Genomic DNA, 24,403 nt, shown 5'->3' with positions numbered 1-24,403 from the left:
AGGACTCACAGTGGCTTTCTTCCCACAGTTTATTCTTGACCTACAATCTCTGATTGATGTGTCTGGCTAACAGTTCAGATCATACACAAGAGACAGGAACACTGGCTTAGATTCTCCACATTTGTTGGATATGTGGAGCAATCCATGCTGCAAGCCCACAGAGGCAAGGCTCCATATTTTTTTCCATTTCATTGAGGACGACACTGGTGCTCCTCCTGCACCAATGATGACCCTGCCTTGCTGGCAACTTCTACCCCAACCTCAAATTCAGTTGGTCCATCTCTAGTAACTCGGTCCCCTTTCTCAATCAGTTTCCATTTTGGAACACAAACTACCTTGACATCTTTTATAAACCCACAAACTCCCACAGTTACCTCAACTACACCTCTTCCCACCTTGTCACTTGTAAGGATTCCATTCCTTTCTCTTAATTCTTCAGTCTCCATCTCACCTGCTCCCAGGATGAAGCTTTCTACTCTGGGACATCTAAGATGTCCTTGTTCACAAAATGTGGCTTCCCCTCTACCACTATCAACTCAGCCCTCATCTCCATTTCCTCAGATAAAAAGAATGTCAATGTATATTACTGTATATTCCTAGATATAGACATCACCAGACTTTCAAGATAATCTTTGCTTGGCTGATCCCTGCTTTGTAGATTCACCCTGTACTGGTATTGGAATCTCAGTACCACTTGCACAAGCTGTGATGGGAATTAAACCGTTGTCTATCTACTTCTGGAACAGATGATTGCCCAAAGATGTTGAAAGGGATGTTGTGGTTTATCCGCTGATATAAACACCAAGGCTGCTGAAAGCTTTGCAAAATGCCCACAACGTTTGAAACAGGCAGGCGTGACAGAATATTGCAGACTGGCATGTCCCAAGGTCAAGAACTGTGTGCTGAGGAATGCAGCTGCCACAAAGATCCTGTGGGGAAAGGCCACTCTCCCCATCACTTTTCAGCTATTAGTCTGTGTTCCTCCCCTCCCTACCACTTTTTTTTAATTCTAGTGATTTTTTGACACTCTTGAAGAAAGGCTCAGCTCCAAAACATTGACTGCCTTTTACTTGCTGCGTGACCTGCTGAGTTTCCCCAGCACTTCTGCATGCTGCACTATACCCCAGCATCTACAGATTTTTTGGTTTAACTACATGAGGCTGTTTCTTGGTTAGTCTTTGGGCAGGTCTTTCAGTTTTGGGATTAATTCCAAATGTGTGTAAGGATCAGAGTCACCTGACTTGGATGTACTTTTGTTGCTTCTGAATCCTCTATTTAAATTGACATCAACATTGAGCAGAAAGGCTAGCGCAACACTGTTCCAGCGCCAGCTATCAGGACTAGGATTTGAATCCTGCGCTGTCTGTAAGGAGTTTGTACATTCTTCCCGGGTCTGCGTGAATTTACTCCAGGTGCTCTGGTTTCCTCCCACCTTTTAAATACGTACCGGAATTGGGTGTAATTGGGCAGCATGGACTCAGGGGCCTGTTACCATGCTGTATGTCTTAACTAAATTAAACTGGCGTGGCCAATTTTATGATATTTTGATGTGGGAATGTAGGGCATTGTAGGGAATGTGGGTTTCCTCTGGATGCTCCAGTTCCCTCCCACCCTTCAAAAGCATACAGAATTTGTAGGTTATCTGATCTATTTGGGCACAAGGGCCACAGGTGCTGTTACTGGCAATATGTCAAAATTTAAAAATTAAAACAGTAGCTTTCTTGGTCTTTCCAGAGGGCAATAAGAGTCAACAATGTTACAGTATGTTTCTGGTCTCTAGGCATGATTAGGTATAATTTCCTTTCCACATGACAATGTTAGTGCACCAGCTAAGGCTTTCTGCTACAGGTCACCGCTTAGCATTATGTTCTAAATAATTTAATAAAATGAATTTCAATTCCCAAACACCTGTTTCAAGATTTGAATCCATGCCTTTGGAATTGGAGCAACAACCCGGGGGGTGGGGGGTGGGCTCTGGAGAGGTAAACCAATAAAATAAATCACTGTGCTACTACTCCAACATTCAGGTTGACATTTTCTGGCTCCACTGAGTTTAGTGAAAGATTCCATCAAATTCTTCCAAATCGTTCAACTCACCCACAATATCCTCCTTCTTTCTGCTAATCATGTTTCAAACTCCCTTTCAAAAATACCCACACAAGAATTGATGCTCTTATCTTTTATAATTATGCATTAAAGTATACAATGAATAACTATAGCAAGATTCTGGTACATAATGAAGAATTTTGTTGAATAAAATCAAGATTGTTTAAATGAACATGGAAGTAAAACTAATGTATTTTACAGATTTAACGTTTTCTCCTTGCAGTTCTTTACATTTGTTTTTCATGAGCCCTTATGTTCTGTATTTTTAGCTAATTGACAAGATTATAGTCATAAACATTCTCATAAATTTACTGCAGTCATCTCCCTTTTCCACAATGCCAACTGTTTTATCATTATCTAATTGTACATTGATAACATACCCATCTGCTTGCTGCTTGCTCAGTCATAGATTTTCAATCTGTTTATTCTTCTGCCTTTCATTTAACGTCCATTTGTTCTTTTACTCCGTTATTTTATTTCAGCTAATTGAATGTGAATCATGTTAAAAAAAAACTTACCCCTTGCTCATCAAGTTTCAGCAGCTGTTCCATAACTTTGGGAGAACTTGAAGCCACCCTAAGGCACTGGATATTCAACTCAGGTATCACGTACTCCAGCACCTCCTTCATGGGCAAACCCCGAGCTGTCCCATGCCGAGCAGTGGATGGTACAGCATCTTCCAAAACGGCTCCTCTCAGAGTAGAAAGCTAAATAAAAAAATCTTCTGTAACTATACCAATATTAAAATGTACTCCACTTTGTAATATTAATCCACACAAATTCACTTAGCAAGCTTTCTATTTGTATCAATGTTGCATTGCCAACAGGTCCAATTTCCCGTTAAGGAAATGAACTTATTTCTATCAAGTAGCTTTGCTTGTGATAATAAAGAGGATACAGTCTGTGAATATATGCAAATATATAGGATTTTAGATTTAGAGACATTTCTTGTTGAAAGACATCTTGGAAATCAAAATGAAACTGAAGAATGAAGATATGGAGCAAGTGGTGACAATGTTTTTTTTCCATATTTTATTTAGCAATTTTTAAACCACAACTGTAAAAAAATTTATTTCAATAAAAAGCTTCAAAAGTTATATATGTGGTTCACAAAAACACCCCCCACCAAAAAAAAGAAACAAAAATAGAAGGAAGAAAAACTGGAGAATGTCAAAAGAATCAACTGTTTAACATAGAGTTTTTAACAATGTAATGATGCTGGAGGTAACCAAGAAATGGGGGGTTTCAGAGAGTCTGTTAGACATTCATACTCATATTTTCCAAAATATCTGATATTTATTTCATAATTTATAAGTAATCTCAAGTGCAATACAGCTATGAAGTTCAGCATGCCATCTCTCCATCCTTCAATATGTCTGATTTCCAAGTATAGCAATACACTTCCTAGAAACTGCTAAAGCACTTTGTACAAATTCAATTTGATACATAATTTTAATTTAGTTCTTTAGAGTTATAATATTTACCCAACAAAAATAGAATTGGATCCTGAGGGAACTTAACCCCCATTATTCATTCCAAAAAAATTGTAACTTCCAACCAAAAGCATTTAACTTTAGGGCACTTCAAGGAGAATGCAGAAATTATCCAACTTCCTGAACACATCTAAAACATAAATCTGATAGTATTCGATTACATTTTTAAATTTTTTGATAAGTATAACTGATGCAAAAGAATTATATTGAACATAACTATATCCAACATCAATAACTTTTGTCATATTATTTCTACATAATTGCATCCAATCTTTCTCATCTATTTGACTATTCAAATCTGCTTCCCATCTTAATCTCGATTTATGTACCCCTATTTTAGGGGGTTTGCGTTGAAATAAATTATACATTAGAGAGATACATTTATTCACATTACTATTACAAATCAATAATTCCAATTCACTCTGAGTAGGTAACATCAAAATAGGACCTATCTTATAAGTAAAAAAAAACTTAACTTGATAATAACAGAAAAAAATATTATGTGGCACCTTAAATTTATTATTCATTCATTCAAAAGTAATAAATCTTCCAGCTTCAAAACAATCTTCTAATTTTTCAAAACCCATTCATATACAAATCCTCAGAAATTGATTATCCATCAAAAATGGAATGTCTATTTTGACATAAAGGTATTTTTCATGAAATCAAACCTTACACACCTATTTCATAATCAATTTTAATCCATAATCAATCAAATGTTTCAAAACAGGTGTATCTCTACTTCATCAATAACTTTGAATTCCACTTGGAAATAAAAATCAATATATTAATTTTTCCTATTTTACTAAATTCTATATTTGCCCAAACAGAAATCCTATTTACACCACACAATGCATTAATAAATCTCAATTGAGTTTAAAATGGGGAAGTTGTAAACCTCCCAATTCAAACTTCCAAGTCAACTTTTCCAAAGAACCACTTGCCATTTTCGCTTTCCACAAAAAAACTTTCTTATACTCGGGTTCAACTCTTTAAAAGAAATTGTGGAATTGAAATTGGAATTGACTAGAAAAAATATTAAACTCTTGGGAAAATATTCATCTTAATACAATCAATTCTATCTGCAAAAGATATAAGTAAATTATTCCACCTATTCAAATCTTCTTTAATCTTATTAAGTAGTGGTAAATAATTCCATTAATATAAATTATTTAAATCATCATCAACTCTAATACCTAAATATTTAATTTCAGTATCTGGCCATCTAAATTGAGTGGCCTTTTTACATTGAGTATAGTCACTCTTAATTAAGGGCAAGATTTCACTTTTACCCCAATTAATCTTATTCTCAGATACTTCACCATATTCTTCCAATCTTGCATGTAAATGATGCAACTAATTTATAGGGTCTGTCAAATAAACCAAAACATCACCAAGCATATTCATTTTATATTCTAGTGGTGACAATGTTGATAGAGGTGGAACAGGAGCCTTAATGTTTCTTCTCTCCTTTTTTACACTGTCTTCTTTAAATCTTTACAACACGCATGGCTTAATATCTCCATATTGCCCCATTGCTGGGGCAATGCCACATTAATTACACTATAAAAGGCTCTCTGCCAAAGCAAACCCAATCTAATACCTTTGTGCAGGGTCTATCAGGGTAATCTTATTTTAATCTCACTGCCTGACCCTCAAGATAAGTAATCCCAAGATAATTCTACCATATCTCTTTCTGAAATAATCCCAAACCAAATTAGCTGCGTAATGCTCTCTATCAGGCTAATATCAGATAAATTTTACAGTCAGAGTTTCTTTGGAGGAAACCTACATTAATTCCATTGTTTTGATTCAATACAAAAGCAAATACAGTCAAATCAATACACCCAAACAATATGCAAGATAAACCCCACTCATTTCTCTGATGTAAAATTAAGATAGCCATATTTTGAAACTTTTTTAGTTCTATGGCTTGTTTATATTGGTCCTGACATAAGCTACTGCTTGTCTGAATAAAGACTTTCTTTTATATTGTTTCTTTACGATTCACTGACTGTGAAGTTGGAGTCTGACACCTTCTGACACACATCAACTCCCTCTTCATTATACTGCATTTCAAAAACAATGATCTACATCTTTTCTGCAAATGAATTTCAGTTTTTATTTTCCCTCCTTAACCTTGTGTTTTATAGGTTTTGACATTATTTAAATTAACAGGTAAGAAATCAAGAGTCTTCCTCCTTTAGGAATGAAACATGGAAATCTGTAGACACTGTGATTGTATTAAAAACATGGAAATGCTGGAGGAACTCAGCAGATCTCACAGTGTTGATAGGAGGTAAAGATGTATTACCAACGTTTCGGGCCCAAAACGTCTGAAATACATCTTTACCTCCTATGGACACTGCGAGACCTGCTGATTTCCTCCAGCATTTCAGTGTCTTCCTCCTCTTCACCATTCCCCAATGATACAATGGTATTTTTGGCCAGTAAATGCCTGGCTTTACAATTAATTAAGTAAAACACAAAAGTCTACAGACACCATGGTTGAAGTAAAAACACAAAGCTGGAGAAACTCAGCAGGTCAGTAGTGCCTTTTTTAAAGCAAAGATAAAAATACATAACTGGTATTTTGGGCTAGAGCCTTTCATCTAGGTATGGAAAAATGTCGGCAGGCATCCAAATAAAAAGTTAAGGAGGGAGCCCTCCCTCTCTACTCCACCTATCACCTCCTGCCTTTGCAACTACGCTCCTCCCACCACACCTCCCCAACACCACCTTTTTATTTGGAGGCCTGACGACATTTTTCCACACCTTGATGAAAGGCTCAAGCCTGAAACGTTGGTTGTGTTTTTATCTTTGCTATATGTTGGCTCTTCATTATGTCAATCCTCATCTCAATATTCCTTTTGGCAGCTACACGCCTCACCTCCAATAAGCTTCATGCTTGAGTGGTGTTAATCAACCAGACAGATGGGAAACTATTTAAATCAGTGGTTCTCAACCTTTATCTTTCCATTCACGTCCTACTTTAAGTATTCCCTATGCCATCGGTGCTCTGTGATTAGTAATGGATTTCTTAAGGTATGTGAGTGGGAAGGGAAGGTTGAGAATCATTGCTCTAGACCCAAATGTTACTGAAATATTTTTCTTGAGAAAAATCGTCATTAGCCCATTTCCTTTGGAGTTATGAAACCATGCACATAATGAGTCAATTAGGTTTGATTGAAACAGAGATTTTTGAACTTTTTTTTCCACCCACATACCACCTTAAGTGCACCAGCATCTCTACTTCCTCAGAAGCCTGCATCCCTTAATAACTTCTTCTGGAAATGCACCAAAGTATCCTGCTGGGTACTGTGTGGTGGAGGAAATGCTCTGCCCAAGATGGCAAGATTCTGTAGATTGTTGTGAAAACAGCTCAGTCAAGAGCCCTTCCTCTACATCAACTCTATTTATACTTCCAACCATCTTGGAAAAGCAGCCAACATTCATCCTCATAGTTCTCTCACTTCAGCCACATTCTCCTCTCCCTCCTCCAAATGGGAAGAAGATTCACGAGTGCGAGATCATGGACCACCAGATTCAAGGTCATTATCTGACTCCTAAATAAACCTCACACTGGTAAATTAATGTTGCCTTTGCTCTGTTCTTACTGAATTTTGTAACTCTGCACTTCATAGCGTATTTTTATTGCAGTACGATGCATGAGTTGACCAGCTGGATTGCATGCAAAACAATCATTTTCACTATATCTTGGTACATATGACAATAAACTGAACACATATAGTAAGTTTTTTTTGTAATTTTAACAATCCAAATGGATTACACGACTTAGTAATGATCACAAGGATTTTTAAACATAATTTTGTCAGAAGGCAGTATGATTGGCGTAGCGATTAGCTCATCGCTGTTACAACGCCAGCGATCGACACTGGTGTTCCAAGTCTGAAGCTGTCTGTAAGGAGTTTGTACGTTCTCCCTATGTCTGTGTAGGTTTTCCCCTGGGGCTTCGGTTTCCTCCCACTGTTCAAAACATACTGGGGGTTTAGGTTAATTTGGTGTAAATTGGGCGCACGGACTCATGACCAAAATGGCCTATTGCCATGCTGTACCTCCAAATTTATTTTTTAAATTAAGCAATAAAATGTGTCTGAATGTTAGCTAAAGAATTTAAAGAGATCATTGCATAATACAAAATTTAAATCTAATTAAATAAGTCTGGAACTAAAAACTTATTAAAGAGTGAATTATCAAGAGATTGAGATGGAAAATGGCACTAAACACATACTGGGAACATGATTTATGAATGGCAGCATGCAATAACATATTAATTAAAAATAAAATACAATTTCAATGATTAAAAGATAAAACCAATCAAACCTCAAACCTTTATTTCTGAATTCCTTCATTAATGCTTCTCCCTCTGACAATTTGTTTATCATTTAGAACACCTTAATTAATTAAATCCCCATTCTTCCAAGGAAATATATCAGTTGTTGGCAACCAGCCTTAATTTAGTCCTTGGTATTATTCTAATTCCCTCTTTACCATTTCCCAACCCTAAATTCCCTCTGAATCATTTATGCATAAAACTAAATGAGTCAGCTAAATTCCAAACATGTCCCAAATTCATTAAAAAAAAGCTGGTTAACTGTTTGAAACTTGAATAATCACTCATGAAGAAACTTGCTGAATTCAAATACAGACCAAAATGATGCCTTGTTTTCTATTCAGACAAATATAAACTTGATCCATGTGCTGCTCACAAGTTCATTACCAAACTATAATGTTTCAAAATCTGAGAATTATTTCTTGCTATGTTCAGTTTAATTTAACCCAAATGAATATCAAAGAATAGATGGGATGTATATAATGTTATGTCAACTCAGACTACAGGAAAACCAGAACTTTGTCCAGATTTATTTGCACTTCAAAAATTGAAAGTCATAATTTCACAATGATGGAGTGCAACATAATATTTAAATATTTTTAAATGCTCAGATCAACCAATGATCAAAAACAAAATTAATGCATTATTGAAAACACAGTTTTCATAATGACTTTACATTAAATATTTTATGCAATTTCAATTAGCACATAATAGAGGTTCAGTGCAGAGGGAACTAAAAATCCAAAATCAGAAAGATACTTCACAGATTATCTTTAAAGCTTTATTATCTTCAAAGATTTTCCCCTAAATATACATCATTGCAGACAATGCAATAATTCAAAAGTAGTGACTTTATAGTCGTGTTTACGTCCTTCCAAATGCATTGGAGCCTAACACTAGATAATTCAATAATTCCTCTTCAAAAAGTTGATCAAATTAACAAATTTTATAACCATAGAACATTACAGCACAGAAACAGGCCTCTTCGACCATTCTAGTCTGTGCCTAGCCCCATTGACCTACACCCAGTTCATAGCCCTCCATAGCTGTCCAAATTCCTCTTAAATATTAAAATTGAGCCCACATTCACCACTTGTTGGCAGCTCTTTCCACACACCCACCACTCTTTGCGTGAAGAAGTTTCCCCTCATATTCCCCCTGAACTTTTCCCCTTTCACTCTTAACCCATGTCCTCTGGTTTGTATCTCACCTACCCTCAGTGGAAAAAGCCCATCTACATTTACTCTGTCTATCCCCCTCATAATTTTAAATGCCCCTATCAAATCTCCCCTCATTCTTCTACACTCCAGGGAATAAAGTCCTAACCTGTTTAAATTTCCCTGTAACTCAGTTCCTGAAGTCTGGGCAAAATCCTGGTAAATCTTCTCTGTACTCTTTCTCGCTTATTGATAGCTTTTCTGTAGTAAAGTGATCAAAACTGCATACAAAACTCCAAATCTGGCCTCACCAATGTCTTATATAACTTAACCATAACATTCCAATACTTTAATTTATGAAGGTCAATAAGCCAAAACCTCTCTTCACAATCTATTCACCTGTGTCATCACTTTCAGGGAATTATGTATCTGTATTCCCAGATCCTTCTGTTCTACTGCATTCCACAGTGCCCTACCATTCACTATGTATGTCCTTTCTTGGGTTGTCCTTTTAAAGTGCAACACCTCACACTTGTCTACATTAAATTCCATCTTTAGCCTATTTTTGCAGCTGCAAGCTTTGAAAACATTCTTAGCTGTCTGCAGCGCCTCCAATCTTAGTGTCACCTGCAAACTTGCAGAGGCAATTGACCACGTTATCATCCAGATCATTGATATGGATGACAAACAACAGATCCCTGAGGCACACCGTTAGTCACAGGCCTCCAATCTAAGAAGCAATCATCCACCATTACTCTCTGGCTTCTCCCATCCAGCCATTGTCAAATCCAGTTCACTGTATCACCATGAATACCTAGCATTTGAAACTTCTTGACTAACTTCCCATGCAGGACCTTGTCAAAGGCCTTACTAAAGACCATGTAGACAACATCCCTAGCCTTTCCTTTGTCAACAATCCTGGTATCCGCCTCAAAAAACTATACACGATCGGTTAAACATGACCTACCACACACAAAGCCATGTTGACTATCCCTAATTAGTCCATGGCTATCCAGATAATTGTACATCCGATCTCTTAGAACACCTAATAATTTACTTACTACTGATGTAAGGCTCACAAGTGTAGAATTCCAGGGTTACTTTTGGAGCCCTTTTTAAACAACAGAACATGAGCTACCTCCAATCCTCCAGCTCCACACCCGTGGCTAAGGACATTTTAAATATTTCTGCCAGAGCCCCTACAATTTCGACATTATCTTCCCTCAAGGTTTGAGGGAATATTTTGTTAGGCCAAGGGGATTTATCACCCTTATTTCTTTTAAGACAGCAAGCACCTCCTCCTCTTTAATCTGTATAGGTTCCATGATCTCCCTGCTTGTTTTCTATACTTCCTATGACTCTATGCCATTTTCCTGAGTGAATACAGATTTTTTTTTTTAAATTAAGATCTCCGCATCTCTTTTGACTCCATACAAAGCCAACCACTCTGATTTTCAAGGGGACCAATTTTGTCCATTATTATTCTTTTGTTCTGAATATACCTGCAGAAACCCATAGGATTTTCCTTCACATTGTCTGCCAAAGCAACCTCACATCTTTTAGCATCCCTGATTTCTTTCTTGAAGTTTTTTTTGCATTTATAATCAAGTACCTCATTTGCTCCATGTTACCTGTACCTGTTATGCACTTCTTCTTTTTTCGAGCCACATCCCCAATATTCTTCAAAAACCAAGGTTCCCTATGCCTTCTAACCTTGCCTTTGATCTTGACATGAACATACAAACTCGAACATACAAAAATTCACCTTTAAAAAGTCCTCCACTTACCTCACTCTTACTTGCCCGAAAACAATTTATCCCAATCCATGCATTCTAGATTTCTCTTTTCCTCAAAATTGGCCTTTCTCCAATTTAGAAACTCAATGCAAGGACCAGACCTATTCTCCATAATTAACTTGAAACTCATGGCATTATGATCACTGGATCCAAAATGTTCCCCTACACATACTTCTGTCACTTGTCCTGTCTTGTTCCCAAATAGGAGATCCAGTATTGCACTCTCTCTAGTTGGTACCTCTACATATTAATGTAAAAAACTTTCTTGAACACATTTAACAAACTCCAAGCCATCCAGCCCTTTTTCAGAATGGGAGCCCCAGTCAATATGTGGAAAGTTAAAATCTCCTACAATCACAACCTTTTGTTTCCTGCAGCTGTCTGCCAACTCTCTACAGATTTGCTCCTCCAATTCTCCTTGACTATTTTGCAGCCTATAATACAACCCCATGAGTGTGATCATACCTTTCCCGTTCTTCAGCTCCACCCATATAGCCTCTGTTGACAAGTCCTCTGGTCTGTCCTTCCTGCACACAGCTGTAATATATTCCATGACAAGCAATGCCACCTCCCCCTTTCCTCCCTTTTCATTCCTCCGATCTATCATGTCTAAAGCAACGGAATCCTGGAACATTGAGCTGCCCGTCGTGCCCCTCCTGCAACCAAGTTTTGTTAATGCCATAATGTCATAATTCCACATTCAAATCCACACTCTAAGTTTGTCTGCCTTTCCTACAATACCCCATGTGTTGAAATAGATGCATCTGAGAACATTTCCACCACATTCAACCTGTTGACTTCTAACGGTGCATGCAATTTTTACATCATCTTTTCCCTCCTCCACTCCTCTATCTGCTCTGGTTCTTCTCCCTCTGCAAATCTAGTTCATCCACTGGAGCAGTAGAAAACCTTCCCGCAAGGATATTAGTCCCCTTCCAGTTCACATGCATACCATCCATGGAAGAGAGCGCAATAATCCAGAATTTTTCTTAAACTCAGAAGCACTCTGTAAGTCAGAAAAATTATAAATCTAAAGACAATTTCAAGAAAATAAATAATATTAAAGTCCTTAACTAACTGTAAATATTTCATTAATTTTTTTATATTCTGAATTCAGCAATGTTCTCTGTAAACATGTAGAATCAATACAAGACTTTCCAGAATAGAATGGAAATTCCTCTGTATTTTAAACAATTTAGGTTACCCACTTTGGACATCTTTGTCAGTGAACAGAGTTTACTTCTTGCACCCCAAGGAGATCTTCCATTTTAAGAGCAAATTAATTTACAGTGCCCTTCATAAAGTATGGAACAAAGACACATTTTTTCCCCCTATTTTCCCCTGTGCTCCACAGTTTTAGATTTGTAATCAAACAATTCAAAAGCAGTTAAAGTGTACATTCCAAATTGTACTAAAAGGTATTTGTGTATATTTTGGTTTGACCATATAAAAAATACACCACCTTTTATACATAGTCCCCTCATTTTAGGGCACATAATACAGTAAAAGTCCAAAAATCTGGATGCCAGAATTCGAACTTCTCCAAAACTCTCAAACCTTTTAAATTTAGTGGGCTTTTGCGTGTGTTCGTGCCTAAGTGGCACAGATGCACAGAAGTCATGGAAATGGACAAGTAAATATATATATATATTTTTTTACTTGGCATCTTATATGAAAAAAAATTCATTAATATAGTTTCAAAATTTAAATGTTCATCTTTTCTTTATGCCTCCTTAAATTTGAATTTTAAAAGTACTGCTCAAGAATCCAGAAAATCCGAACATCTGGCAGAACCAATCCCTGAGCAGTCCATAGAAATTTCTACATGGTCAAACCAAAATGTATACAAATAACGTTGAATAAAATCTGGAATGTGCACTTTTATCACATATGAATTTTTTGATTATTAACTTAAAACTGTGGAGCATAGAGCAAATAAAGGAAAAAAAGTGTCTTTGTCCCAAACATTATGGATGGCACTATAACTGAATGTGTGTTATGGCCTTTAGACAAGTTTGTGGCCATTTGTCTTCATGATCAAATTCAAACTCAGATCCATTGCAAGCATGGAAATGTCACTGCACATCTTGTCTTACCAAAATTGCTACATCAAGTTTTATTTTAACAAAGGAAACAAATCAAACTTCAGATGCTAGAATCAGAACTTAGCTGGTCAAGCAGCATCTGTGGAAAGAGAAATCCGTTAAAATTTCTCTACTTGTATCCTTCCTCAGATCTGTTTTATTTCATGAAAATTCTATTTATTTTATTCCAGCAAAATCCCGTCATATAAAATAACATAAATTATTTGCAACGTTTTTGCCAAAATGTATTCCAACGCATCATCCAGAGGAAGCAAAGGGTAAATGTTTTAGGCCTGAGCCCTTCATAAAGGTATTAACAAAAAGGAGGTAGGTGCCTGAATAAAAAGGTGGGGGAGGAGAGGAGAAGGTGGAGGCAGGGACAGGAGAGGGGTACTGGCTAACAGGCAAGTTCAAGTTTATTAATCATCCTATTATATCAGTGCAACCCTACAATGCATTGTTCTTTGGTTCACACTTGCAACACATTAAGACATAACAAATATACAGACAAGTACAGTATATGATCCATATATTTAAAATAAATATTTTATTAATAAATAGTTGAGAGTTGTTTTAACAGTTCATTAGTCGTTCAGCAGTCACGCTGCCTGTAGGAAGAAGAAGAACCTGGTGATTCTGGCTCTAATAACCCTGTGCTTCTTTGCTGACGAGTGTAGCTGGAAGGTGCTTTTGCGCGGGGTGGTAAGGGCGAGTTTACGAGCCCTCTTTAAAGAAGAATCTCAGTAAATCTCATTGATGGTGGGGGAGAGGGAGGGAGATCCTTTTTGCTGCTTTCATGATTCCTGTGGATCGACCTCCAATTCAATTCTCTAAAGCACTGTGATGGAGCCTGCCAGGGCTCTCTTGATAGGGCTTCTGTGGAAAGTTGTTAGAATGGTGGCTGGTAGCTTTGCCTGCTTCATTCTTCTAAGGAAAATTAGTCATTGTTGTGCCTTCCTCACAAGTGAGGAGATGTAGTGTGTTCAGGATCGGTCACTTCTCAAAGGAATTTGGTGCCCTCCACTCTTTCCACTATTGAGTTATTCATGTGTAGTGGAGGGTGGTCATCACTGGTCTTCCTGAAGTTCACACTCATCTCCTTTGTCTTGTCCACATTGAGATTTGGGTTGTTATTCTCGCACCTTTTCACAAGATTTTCCACTTCTCAGTAGTGCGATTCATCGTTGTTGCTGATAAGGCCAATAACTGTCCTGTCATTTGCAAACTTGATGACATTTGGAGCTGGATCTGGTGATACAGTCATGGATCAGTAGCATGAACAGGAGCGGGCTAAGCACACAGGCCTAAGGTGCGCCAGTGCTGAGTGTGACAGTGTTTGACTTTTTGCTGCCAACCCGGACAAACTGTGGTTAGAAAGTCCAGAATCCAGTTACAGAGTGATGTGTTGAGTCCAAATGAGGACAGCATCACCACCAGCCTCTGGAGTATGACTGTATTAAACGCCGAGCTGAAGCCAATGAACTGCAGATTGCCATTTGAGGCGTTGCTCCCCAGGAGGGTCAGTATAGAGTGGAGGGTCAAGGCTTTTGCATTGTCAATGGAAAAAGCTGAGTAAAAAGCTGAGAAGTGTTAGGGGGATATCTTTCTGAATGAAAAAGGAAGGGGGTGGGGAGCTGGAGGAAGGAAGACAGAGGGAAAAGGAAAGAGAGCAATTCAGGGGAAAGGCTTAAAGGGAACTGACAAAGTCAATGTTAATGCCATCAGGGGAAAGGCTTAAAGGGAACTGACAAAGTCAATGTTAATGCCATCTGGTTGGAGAGTGTCCAGATGGAATATTAGGTGTTGTTCCTCCAATTTGCAGGTGGTCTCAGTTTGGCAGTGCCTGAGACCATGGACAGACATGTTGGCATGGGAATGTGATGGACATTTGAAATGGGTTGGCACTGGGATGTCCCTGTTATTGCACCAGAGTGAAGGTGCTCAGTGAAGTGATTTCTCAGTCTCTCAGATGTCAGAGGTACCACAATGGGAGCACCAGATGCAGTAGATGGCCCTTGCAGATTCACAAGTAAAGTTGAAGGGCTGCTTAGGGTCCTGAGTGTTGGTGTGGAAGGAGTTGTGGGAACAAGTGTAGCATTTCCTGCAGTCACAGGGGCAGGAGCCAAGGAAGCGAGAGGTGGGAAGGGATGAGTGCACAAGCGAGTCTCGGAGGGAGAGATCCCTGTGGAAGACACGTCCAGTGGTGGGACCTCCAAATTGTAGGTGAAGGAAATTGTGGAGGATAATACATTGGATCGGAATCCTGTGGGTTAGAGGTGAGGAGAAGTGGAATCCTGTTGTTATTGTGTCTCAGGTGGAGGGGGCCAGGGCAGATGTGCAGGAAATAGAGGAGATGTGGGCAGGGACTGAGTTGATGGCAGCAAAGGAAAGCTTTGAAGGAAAACATCTCAGATGTTCTGGAAAGGAAGACCTCATCCTGGGAGTAGATGTGACAGAGAAATGGAAACCTTACAGGGGACAAGGTGTGGAGGTGTTGTTGATGTAACTGTGGGAGTTGATTGGCTTGTTGAAAATATCTGAACAGCATCTCACTGTATTCAGAGAGCTACCCCTCTCCCTATCACCTCCGTTTTTGTTTCTTTTCTCCTCTCTCACCCATACTCACCTATGACCTCCTACCAGTTTGTCTGTACTCCTCCCCCTGTCCCTTCATCCTCCTCACCTGTTTATACAAACCTTGATGAAGGGCTCAGGCCTGAAACATTGGTTACCTTTGACTTCCTCTGGATGCTGCATGACCTGCTGGGTTTCTCCAGCACTTTTGCATTTTATACTACAATCACATCTGCAGTCTTTCCTGTTTCATTTACTATCAATTTAACTCATTGACAATACCACTATACCGCCATTAACATGAATAACATATTATCTGCATACAGGTGCTTCATCAATGACACTGCTTGTTACACAATGAACAAGAATGACAGTTCTGGTTTGCAGAAACCTAATGAAGACGAACCTACGTTATTGCCTTCAATATCAATCACATTGTGCACAGCCTGGATGGCTGTTTGACCTACAGAAACATGGACCACGCCATTTTGAGGAAAAATACTGAATATTTTAAGAATGTAATAGAAACTTTGAAGAAAATATTTTTGTAGGGCACAAGGAGTGCTGCCTTGGCCTCTCAGCACTTATCTCCAAGATCCTACTGCCCAGCTATCCTGCCCAAATTCCCACTGGCAGGTCCATATTCAAGATGGCAATGCCCACATTCAGTAACTGGAAGCCAAGGCTAGTGGACACCAAAGCAGCAGCAGATCAGCACAGGGCATCAGAGAGGGAGAACAGCTCCCCACTCCTACTCTGTCTTGGAAGATGAGCTCTGAGGAGTAGCCCGACAGAGAAGGAAAACCACAGCAGGTCAACCAGGACTGAGACATGGGTTGGAGAAGCTTCTGTTGGTGCAGCCAAGTTGCTGTGTGGCATGCCAGCAGTTAAATGTGGCTCCAAATTGGGGTTTGATGACTGAAGATTTCACACCACCTCTGGAAAACTGTGTCCAGGATTCCTGAAGGTGTCATGGCAAGTAAGTCTCTTGAAAGGCCGCAGGTGCTAACTGCTTCTGAATGCTTTAGAGATTCATAACCAAGGGCCAAAGAGGTGTGATTTGGATACCGAGCTCAGGTTCACCCCTGAAAGAACACTGCATGTGGCAGTGTCATAGGTAGTGGCGAGATCCATGTTTTAGTTTTGCAGGACAAACAAAAGAAAGATTTTTGTGTATTTTGTATGCATAACAATAAATGGAAATGATACAGTATCCTTAAAGACGTACAATCATTATGGATAACTTGGATGATGGAGGGGAATGGCCAATTAGAGATGAAGTCATTTTGTCATACACTCATTGGAATTGAAAAGAATGAGAGGTAACATGCAAGATTCTGACACATTCGATGCTGAGAGGCTAGTTCCTCTACCTGGAACTGACAAGTAGTCTCAAGATAAGAGATTAGATACTTGAGATAAGAAGATATTTCTTTATTCAGACGTTTACTAGTCTTTGGAATTCTGTAACCCGCAAACGTGTGGATGCTTGTTGACGGGTGCTTTAAAGGCTGAAGTTGGTAGATTTTGGAAAGTAGGGAATCAAAGAACAGGGAAATCGCATAAAGGAGGCAGTCCTCCTCTACCTTGTTCTACATGCCATTAGATACCAAATCTGTTATTTTCACTTTGACAAGAACAAATTTAACTGGCAGTAGGGAACCAAGGACCAAAGCACAGAAAAACTTAGCAAGAAAAACAAGCTTTTGCTCATCCCCAGAGACTAATTTATGGAAGCCACAGAACAGTTTCCTGCTGAATAGGAATTTTTACTGTCATTATTCAGGCAGAAAACGTTCTGGTCAATTAAACATCTTTTGATCACAGGAACATTCATTGTGGAGTCAAGGGAACTGATTTATTTAGGTTGTATTTAGTACAGAATAAAAATAGTGTTACAAATCTAATAAAAATAATGTTGACTAGTACAATGTGATGCTGGAGCACACCCAGTGAGCTAAATCAAAAAGCCCAGGCTGGATTTTGATACAAATTTCAGCTCTGCACAGGAAATTATTTATCAGCCTATTCTAAAGTCAAGGGAAAAGACAAAAAAGAGCAGGAATCAAGTTAATTAAATAATCTTGTGTGGGGTTAAGAAGAGGATGGTGTGAAGAAGCAGTCGCGCACCATAGTTTTCCTTCACCTCAGAAGTGGATCAGTCAGACAAAAATTATTCATAAATGCTCATTCACAATGAAGCTCTGATAATTCATCATCCTATTGTTCAGTATTTGATTCATTCATTCAATGAGTACTGGAGGTTGGAATCTGTTTTTCAAATTTCAAAATCAAAGTTGTTTCCCATGGTCAGGGAGTCTAGGACAAGAGGCCACAATTTCAGGATAAAAGGATGTCAATTTAAAACAAATGCAGAGAAATTTCTTTAGCCAGAGGGTCGCAAGACTGTGGAACTTGTTGACCAGATGGCAGCGGAAGCGAGATTGTTGGATGTATTTAAGTCAGAAATTAACAGGTATTTCCTTAGTCAGGGCATCATGGGTTACGGGCAGAAGGCTGGTGAGTGGGGCTGAGTGATAAGAATCAGCTCGTGATTAAATGACAGAGCAGACGCGATGGGCCAATTGGCCTACTCCTGCTCTTGTATCTTGTGATCTGGACTGGGAGGGAGCAGAGCTGGGGTCCAGACTGTGGGTGGGTGTGCAACTGGAGCCTGGCTCAGGAACAACAGTTGGGGGAGGGGGGGGTGCGGTCCAATCTGAAATATACAAACTTAAACTTGTTTGGCTCTCAGTCCCTTTACTGGGTTCTATGGAAATTTATTACACTACTGCATAATACGTTGAAATAAAGTGAAAGCAAAATGTGTCTGGGTCATAGTAAAATTAACATACAAAAATCTGCAAGTCCAGCACCAAATTTCCAAGAATGCTGGATAATAGAGCTGTACTGTGGTAAGAAATGGCAGCAGTCAACTCAGCTAACCGGTATTCAGACCATTCTGAAAATTAGGATATAATTTTGCATTGTCTGAAGACTTGGATGGTTTATAAGCTATCAAATGTGATAGCAAAATATTAAAGGCAGCAGCAGTCCTCAAAATAAATTCATGATAGAAGAAACACACCAAAATGCTAGAGGAACTCAGCCAGTATTTCAAAGTCCAGAACAAACAAAGATGTATTGTGACTCCCCTGGCCACCTCTGCCCCCAATGCACAACAAGGACAGTTGTCCTCACCTACTACCCCACCAGCCTCCGCATTCAACATATCACCCTCCACCATTTCTGCCACCTACTACGTGATCCCACTAGACACATATTCCCCTCTCCACTAATCATCCCCTTGGGACCTACCCCTGTGTTTACAGGAGATGCTTCACTTGCGCCCACACCACCATTCGAGGCCCCTATCGCAGTCCCTTCAAGTGAAGCAACATTTCATGTGAATCTGCAGGGGTCATCTACTGCATCCTGTGCTCCTGTTATGGTCTCCTCTACATCGCAGAGACTGGAAGCAGATTGGGAGATTGCTTTGTTGAGTATTCAGCTCTGTTCACTGCAATAGCATGGATCTCCCAGTGGCCACCCATTTCAATTCCCCATTCCATTCCCTTGCTGACAAGTCTGTCCATGATCTCATCTACTGCCAGACTGAGACCACCTGCAAATTGGAGGGACGACCCCTTGTCTTCCGACTGGGCACCCTCCAACCAGATGGCATTATTGACTTATCTGGCTTTCGTTAAACTCCACTCCCTCACTTCTTCCCCTGTCGCCTTCCCCCAGCTCTGTCTCTCCCTTCCCTGCCTCCTTTCACATAGACATAATAAATTCTCACCTCTCCCCTTATCATATTCAATTAACACCTGTTGTTGGTCTGGACCCCTCCCCCAGTCGGCGCTGTCTGTATTCTGAGACTTTCTGAAATTTCCTGCTTCTGGCTCATTCTGCTTATTCCTTGAAAAGGGGCCCAGGCCTGAAATGACGGTGATATATCTTTGCTTTTTATGAATGCTGAAAGACCGGCTGAGTTCCTCCAGCATTTTGGTGTGTTTTTACTACCATGATAGTGTCTGCAGACTTTCATGTTTCATAAATTAATGCTAAGCTGTTGCATCTTCTCTGAAATTCTACTGGGATTGTATGGTACCCAAAGTATTGCCTGGACCTGTGCTCTTTGAGAGAATTGAAACTGAAGGAAGTCATTTAAATTTGGTTTGTCGCAAATTATGATATCTATTATCAGCCCTTCTACCAAGTTTGGATCACATTTCATTTAGTCATACAATATACAAATGCAACCAAAATCTCTAATCCGGTTTCACTATTTCCATCAATCCTGATCCCATCTTTCTCGTCCAATTCAGTACTCGGTTTTTTCTCCCCTCCTCCCAAATGTTCCCCACTACCCCCAATCTTCTCCAGACCCATTCCCCTACCTCTTACCCATCACTTGTCAGATATCCTATTTAGTTTAAGTTTATTTATCACAAAATACTTAGTACAGTGAGAAGTGTTTTTCTGTGAGCAGACTAACAGGTTATCTACAATATTCACACAGCCATACTGAGCACAAATACAGAGTTCAGGATTGTATGAAAATATCAATTAGCACTAGGCAAGGATGGCACAATAGCACTTCTATGGATTCATTCATAAGCCTAATGTCTGCAGTTGGTGTGCGCTTTCACGCTCTTAACCTCTCTTCCCAATGAGAGGAGGGATAAGAGATGATGGATCTTTCAGTATGTTGTCTGCTTTTGCTAAGCAGTGGGAGATTCAGATGGAGTTCATGAAGAGGTGGGAAGTTTATTCTGAGCTGCATTCACTACCTTCTGTAGCTTCTGCCAGACATGAGCAGAGCAGTTCCCATACCATGCTGTGATGCATCTAGTAAATGTACTTTTGATGGTGCACCCATAGAATATGTTGAGAAGCGGCAGGGGATGGGGGGTGGGGGGGGGGGGAGGTAGGGAGGCATGGAAAATTTCCTTAACCTCTAAGAAAGTAGAGGTGTTGATGCATTTTCTTGACCCTCATGTTTTCCCCTCGGCTGGTCAGTGGGATATTTATTCTTAAGAATTTGAAGCTATCTTCTCTTTCAACTTCAACCCATGAACATGGACAAGCTGTGGGCTCTACTCCCTATCGTGAAGTCAATGATCTTCTTCATTAATTATAGATAGGAAGTCAAGGATCCAGTTGCAGAGGACTAGATGCCAAAGTTTGGGAATTAGGTTGCTGGGGTCTATGGTGTTGAAGGTAGAACCGTAGCCGATGAATAGCTGTCAAACATTAGTGTCTTTGGTGATCAGGTGTTCCAGGACCACGTAGAGAGCTGAGGTAATGGTATCTGCCATGGATTCGTTTGGCCAGTTGGAGTCAATCCAGGCCTGGCTAGTAAGCTAGAGTTGATGTGAGCCATGACCAGTCTCTCAACACACAGAGTGGATGTAGCAAGTGGGGACTGTGGCCTGTTGCAAGGATGGATTAAAAGATATCTGCAAATACATCTTCGCAGGATCTGGGGACATACCCTGGGACTCCTTCTGGGCCAGTCGCTGTCCATGGGTTTACCCACCAGAAGGTAGACCTGATTTCAGCAGCAGTGACTATGGGTGTAACATCATTTGATGTGGATGTTACCTCCCTGCTGGATCCCTGTTTGAAACAAGGGTAGAACAAGTTTAACTCATCAGGGAGTGTTGTGCTGTGGCATGCCATGCTGCTCAGCTGTGCTTTATACTCTGTGATCGCATGTGTGCCCCACCATCATCACCATGTGTCTACGATGTTGTCTTGGGACTTGATCTTGCTGTGTAACTATCTCTTGGCTTCTCTAAATGCCTTGTGGAGATCATACTTGGATTCCTTGTAGATGGCCAAAACTCCCGATGAGTGACTCTAATCTGGCCTCCAACAGGGAGTCTACTACTCTCTTCAATATTGGTTACCAATGGGGTATAGATACCTTTTATGATTTTCTTGATGCACAGTCTTTTATACATTTTCTGATGAAGGGGGTGAAGGCAGTGGTCAGTTGTTCGCTGATTCCTTGAATGCAGACCAGTCTGGAGCAGTCATGTGGGATTTCATCTACATCTTCAGATCATCATTGAATGACTTTCATCACCAGGCCCTCTCTTCTGCTGACATGCAGGTAGCATCTTTTTATCCTTCCCGAGTCCTTTCTTCTCCCTCTTTATGTTTGGCCTTTCCCTTTCCAAAGGGTATCAAGGTGAAACATTGACTACCAATTTCTCTCCATTGGCACTCCAGCTTCTTATTGCTTGTTCAACCAGCCAACAGTTTCTAAGGTCTCTCAATTTTAAATCAGCCAAATGGAAAGAATGCCCAGTACTAGTTTAGAAACTGGTATGAACTGAAAGGCAAACGAAGGTCACCAAGCATCAGTTAAAAATAGCCACAAGTTAGTCAAAAGTTGACACTCCACTCCTCTTCCCTCCCCAGCCTGCCTTGCTGAAGCTATCTCTTGGCACAATTGATCAATAGGTCAAAGTAATAAAAATAGCAATAAAAATGGTAATATTTTGAAAGAAATTTCAGTAAAATGCACTGATGAAACATCAGCCATCAAGCTAACTTTTAAAGATTTCTAGACTATAAGAACCATTTATTGCCAAGCACAAATTTTTCATCATAAAAAACACCATTAAAAAAAATGTTTTATTCTATATGTCAAATCAAAGAAAATTGTTGCTGTCACATGGACAAGGATCTGGACTCAAATTTCTGGAGCTGAGGAAGCTTGTCACACAAATAACCCAACAAATCAGTTTCACAGATGGTCAAAATACCTCTACCTCACACATGTCAAACTCAGGTCCGCGGGCCAAATTTGGCCCGTGATATAATTATATTTGGCCCGCAAGATCATATCAAGTATGTATTAGAGCTGGCCCGCTGGCCGCCGCGCCAGTATAGCGCATGCACAGCTAATACTACAAATCCCAGAATGCTTTGCAAATGCGTTGGTGCCGGCCCGTCAGCCCGCTAATCGCCCCCACCTCCTCTGTTTACTTTCATTAACATCTGCGCCCTGTCGCCTAACTCACATGTAATAAACCCCTTACGAAAAATGGCCAAACGAAAGACAGAAAACAGGACCTTTCAAGACAGGTGGGAGGCAGACTATATGTTCATCATTTTAAAGACAAACCTGTTTGTCATTGAAGCAAGTTGTTATTTTTGTTTTGACTTGTTGGCTTGTGAAAAAAAATACATTTAAAAGGAGCTTAAAGGCTATAGAGAAATATTATTTATTGAATATTTTATTTCTCATTTGTTAATGCTTCTTCTGGAAAGAGTTTAACCAAAACTATTATTAAACATTTATTTTAATAAGAAAAAGTTTAACATTACATATGTTGAAAGAAGGGAAAACATGCAGATGTTGTTGAAAATTTTCAATAAATATTTAGTTTGGCCAACGACTTAGTCCAAGTTTTTAATTTTGGCCCTCTGTGAATTTGAGTTTGACACCCCTGCTCTACCTTATTCAAACAGTGGCAAAGCCTAGTTTCTATCATATTGTCAACCCACCGGTAAAGTACAAGCATGATTCCACAGCAGAACCTTATTTCAAGGGTTTATGTCCAATTTTTAAAATTTGCTGGAAATTTGCTTTGAAAATAAAAAATACAGAGCATCAACAATGAAAGCTCACCTCACTGGTTCGGAAAGCTATGCGGTAGTTGTACTGCAACCCATCTTTCTCCTTTGATTCATCTAGCTTTTCCCTCCGGATGCTGACAGCCACAGGCCCCAGGCTTTCATCTGTTCCAAAGTAATTCTGATGCTCTGTGTAAAATCAGGACACACAAAAGGCAGATAGAAGAGTAAAACATGAGTAAATGAACAAAAGGAACAAGAAACGGGGACTAGAGAAATGAAGGTAGTAAAAGTTCAAAATGTTCTTGTAAAGATCCAACTTGGGTGCAATGGACTAAACAATCTCCTTATGTGCTGCCATAATATGACGATTCTAACAATTGACAATGTTCCAGTCTGATCTGACAGATTTTTAAGTAACTTTCTTTATTTGAGGAAGCAGGGATGCACAGAAGTAAGATATTACGTCCAGGAAATATTAATAAATACAAATAATAAAATAAATGATCTTAAATAAACAATTTGAGGACAGATGGTCTAGTTAAATGTTCTTATAGTGAAAACCATATAATGGTTTGCCAGATGATGCATGGGATAGGAAAAGAATCAACTTGCATTCATTTGAAATTGTCTATTGTCTCAGAAATTCAGTGAAGTTCATTAAATGCATCTACCCTACAGTTACCAATGTAATGTTATGTTGGAACATTCATGTCAAATTGCACATGGCAATGTTTCAGCTAAAAGAAGTTTTTAGGTTATTTGGTTTAATTTCTTTTTGTTGTAAATTGATAGTGGAGGGAAATTGCCATTTTTTCTTGTCAAAGTCAAGTTAGCACTTTTGATCTCAACAAGAGGGCCCCAGCTACAACAATGAGAAACTACATTGGTGCTGCACTTCAGTAATATTGCTTGGCTTCTGTACTCTCATCTTTGGATTTGGACTTGCATCCAAAATAAGAACAAAAATTGCAAGAAATACTCAGCAGGTCAAGCCCATCTATTGTATTTGATGGTCACAATGCGGTCTCCTGTGCACCGGAGAATGACTGCATTGGTCTGCAGCCTCCTTCACTGTTTCAGGGAGGTCTTATCACACAGCACGCCATTTTCAGTCTGGACACATTGCAACCTTTTGGATATAATATTGAATTCTCCAAATTCAGGTCACATTTTTTCTCGTTTCTTCCATTTTTCCCTCTGGGAGTGGAGGAGATGCTGCCTGGTCTTCTTTTGCATACTG

At 39.4% G+C, this 24,403-nt stretch overlaps 1 protein-coding gene across 10 annotated transcripts in view; it reads right to left on the bottom strand.

The window, feature by feature from the left end:
- sipa1l2 (signal induced proliferation associated 1 like 2) overlaps window positions 1-24,403 on the bottom strand; it is a 664,341-nt gene that overhangs the window by 380,414 nt on the left and 259,524 nt on the right. For all 10 annotated transcript variants that reach the window (XM_069885039.1, XM_069885037.1, XM_069885038.1 and 7 more), the window contains 2 exons: window positions 23,216-23,349; window positions 2,625-2,813 (listed from right to left, as the gene is read on the bottom strand). In XM_069885039.1, the coding sequence (XP_069741140.1) occupies window positions 2,625-2,813; window positions 23,216-23,349 (323 nt within the window). The remainder of the gene's footprint in view (window positions 1-2,624; window positions 2,814-23,215; window positions 23,350-24,403) is intronic.

This window comes from Narcine bancroftii, chromosome 6 (genome assembly GCF_036971445.1).
Source record: "Narcine bancroftii isolate sNarBan1 chromosome 6, sNarBan1.hap1, whole genome shotgun sequence".
NCBI classification, from domain to species: Eukaryota; Metazoa; Chordata; class Chondrichthyes; order Torpediniformes; family Narcinidae; genus Narcine; species Narcine bancroftii.
This window is presented reverse-complemented; position numbering and strand designations above follow the sequence as displayed.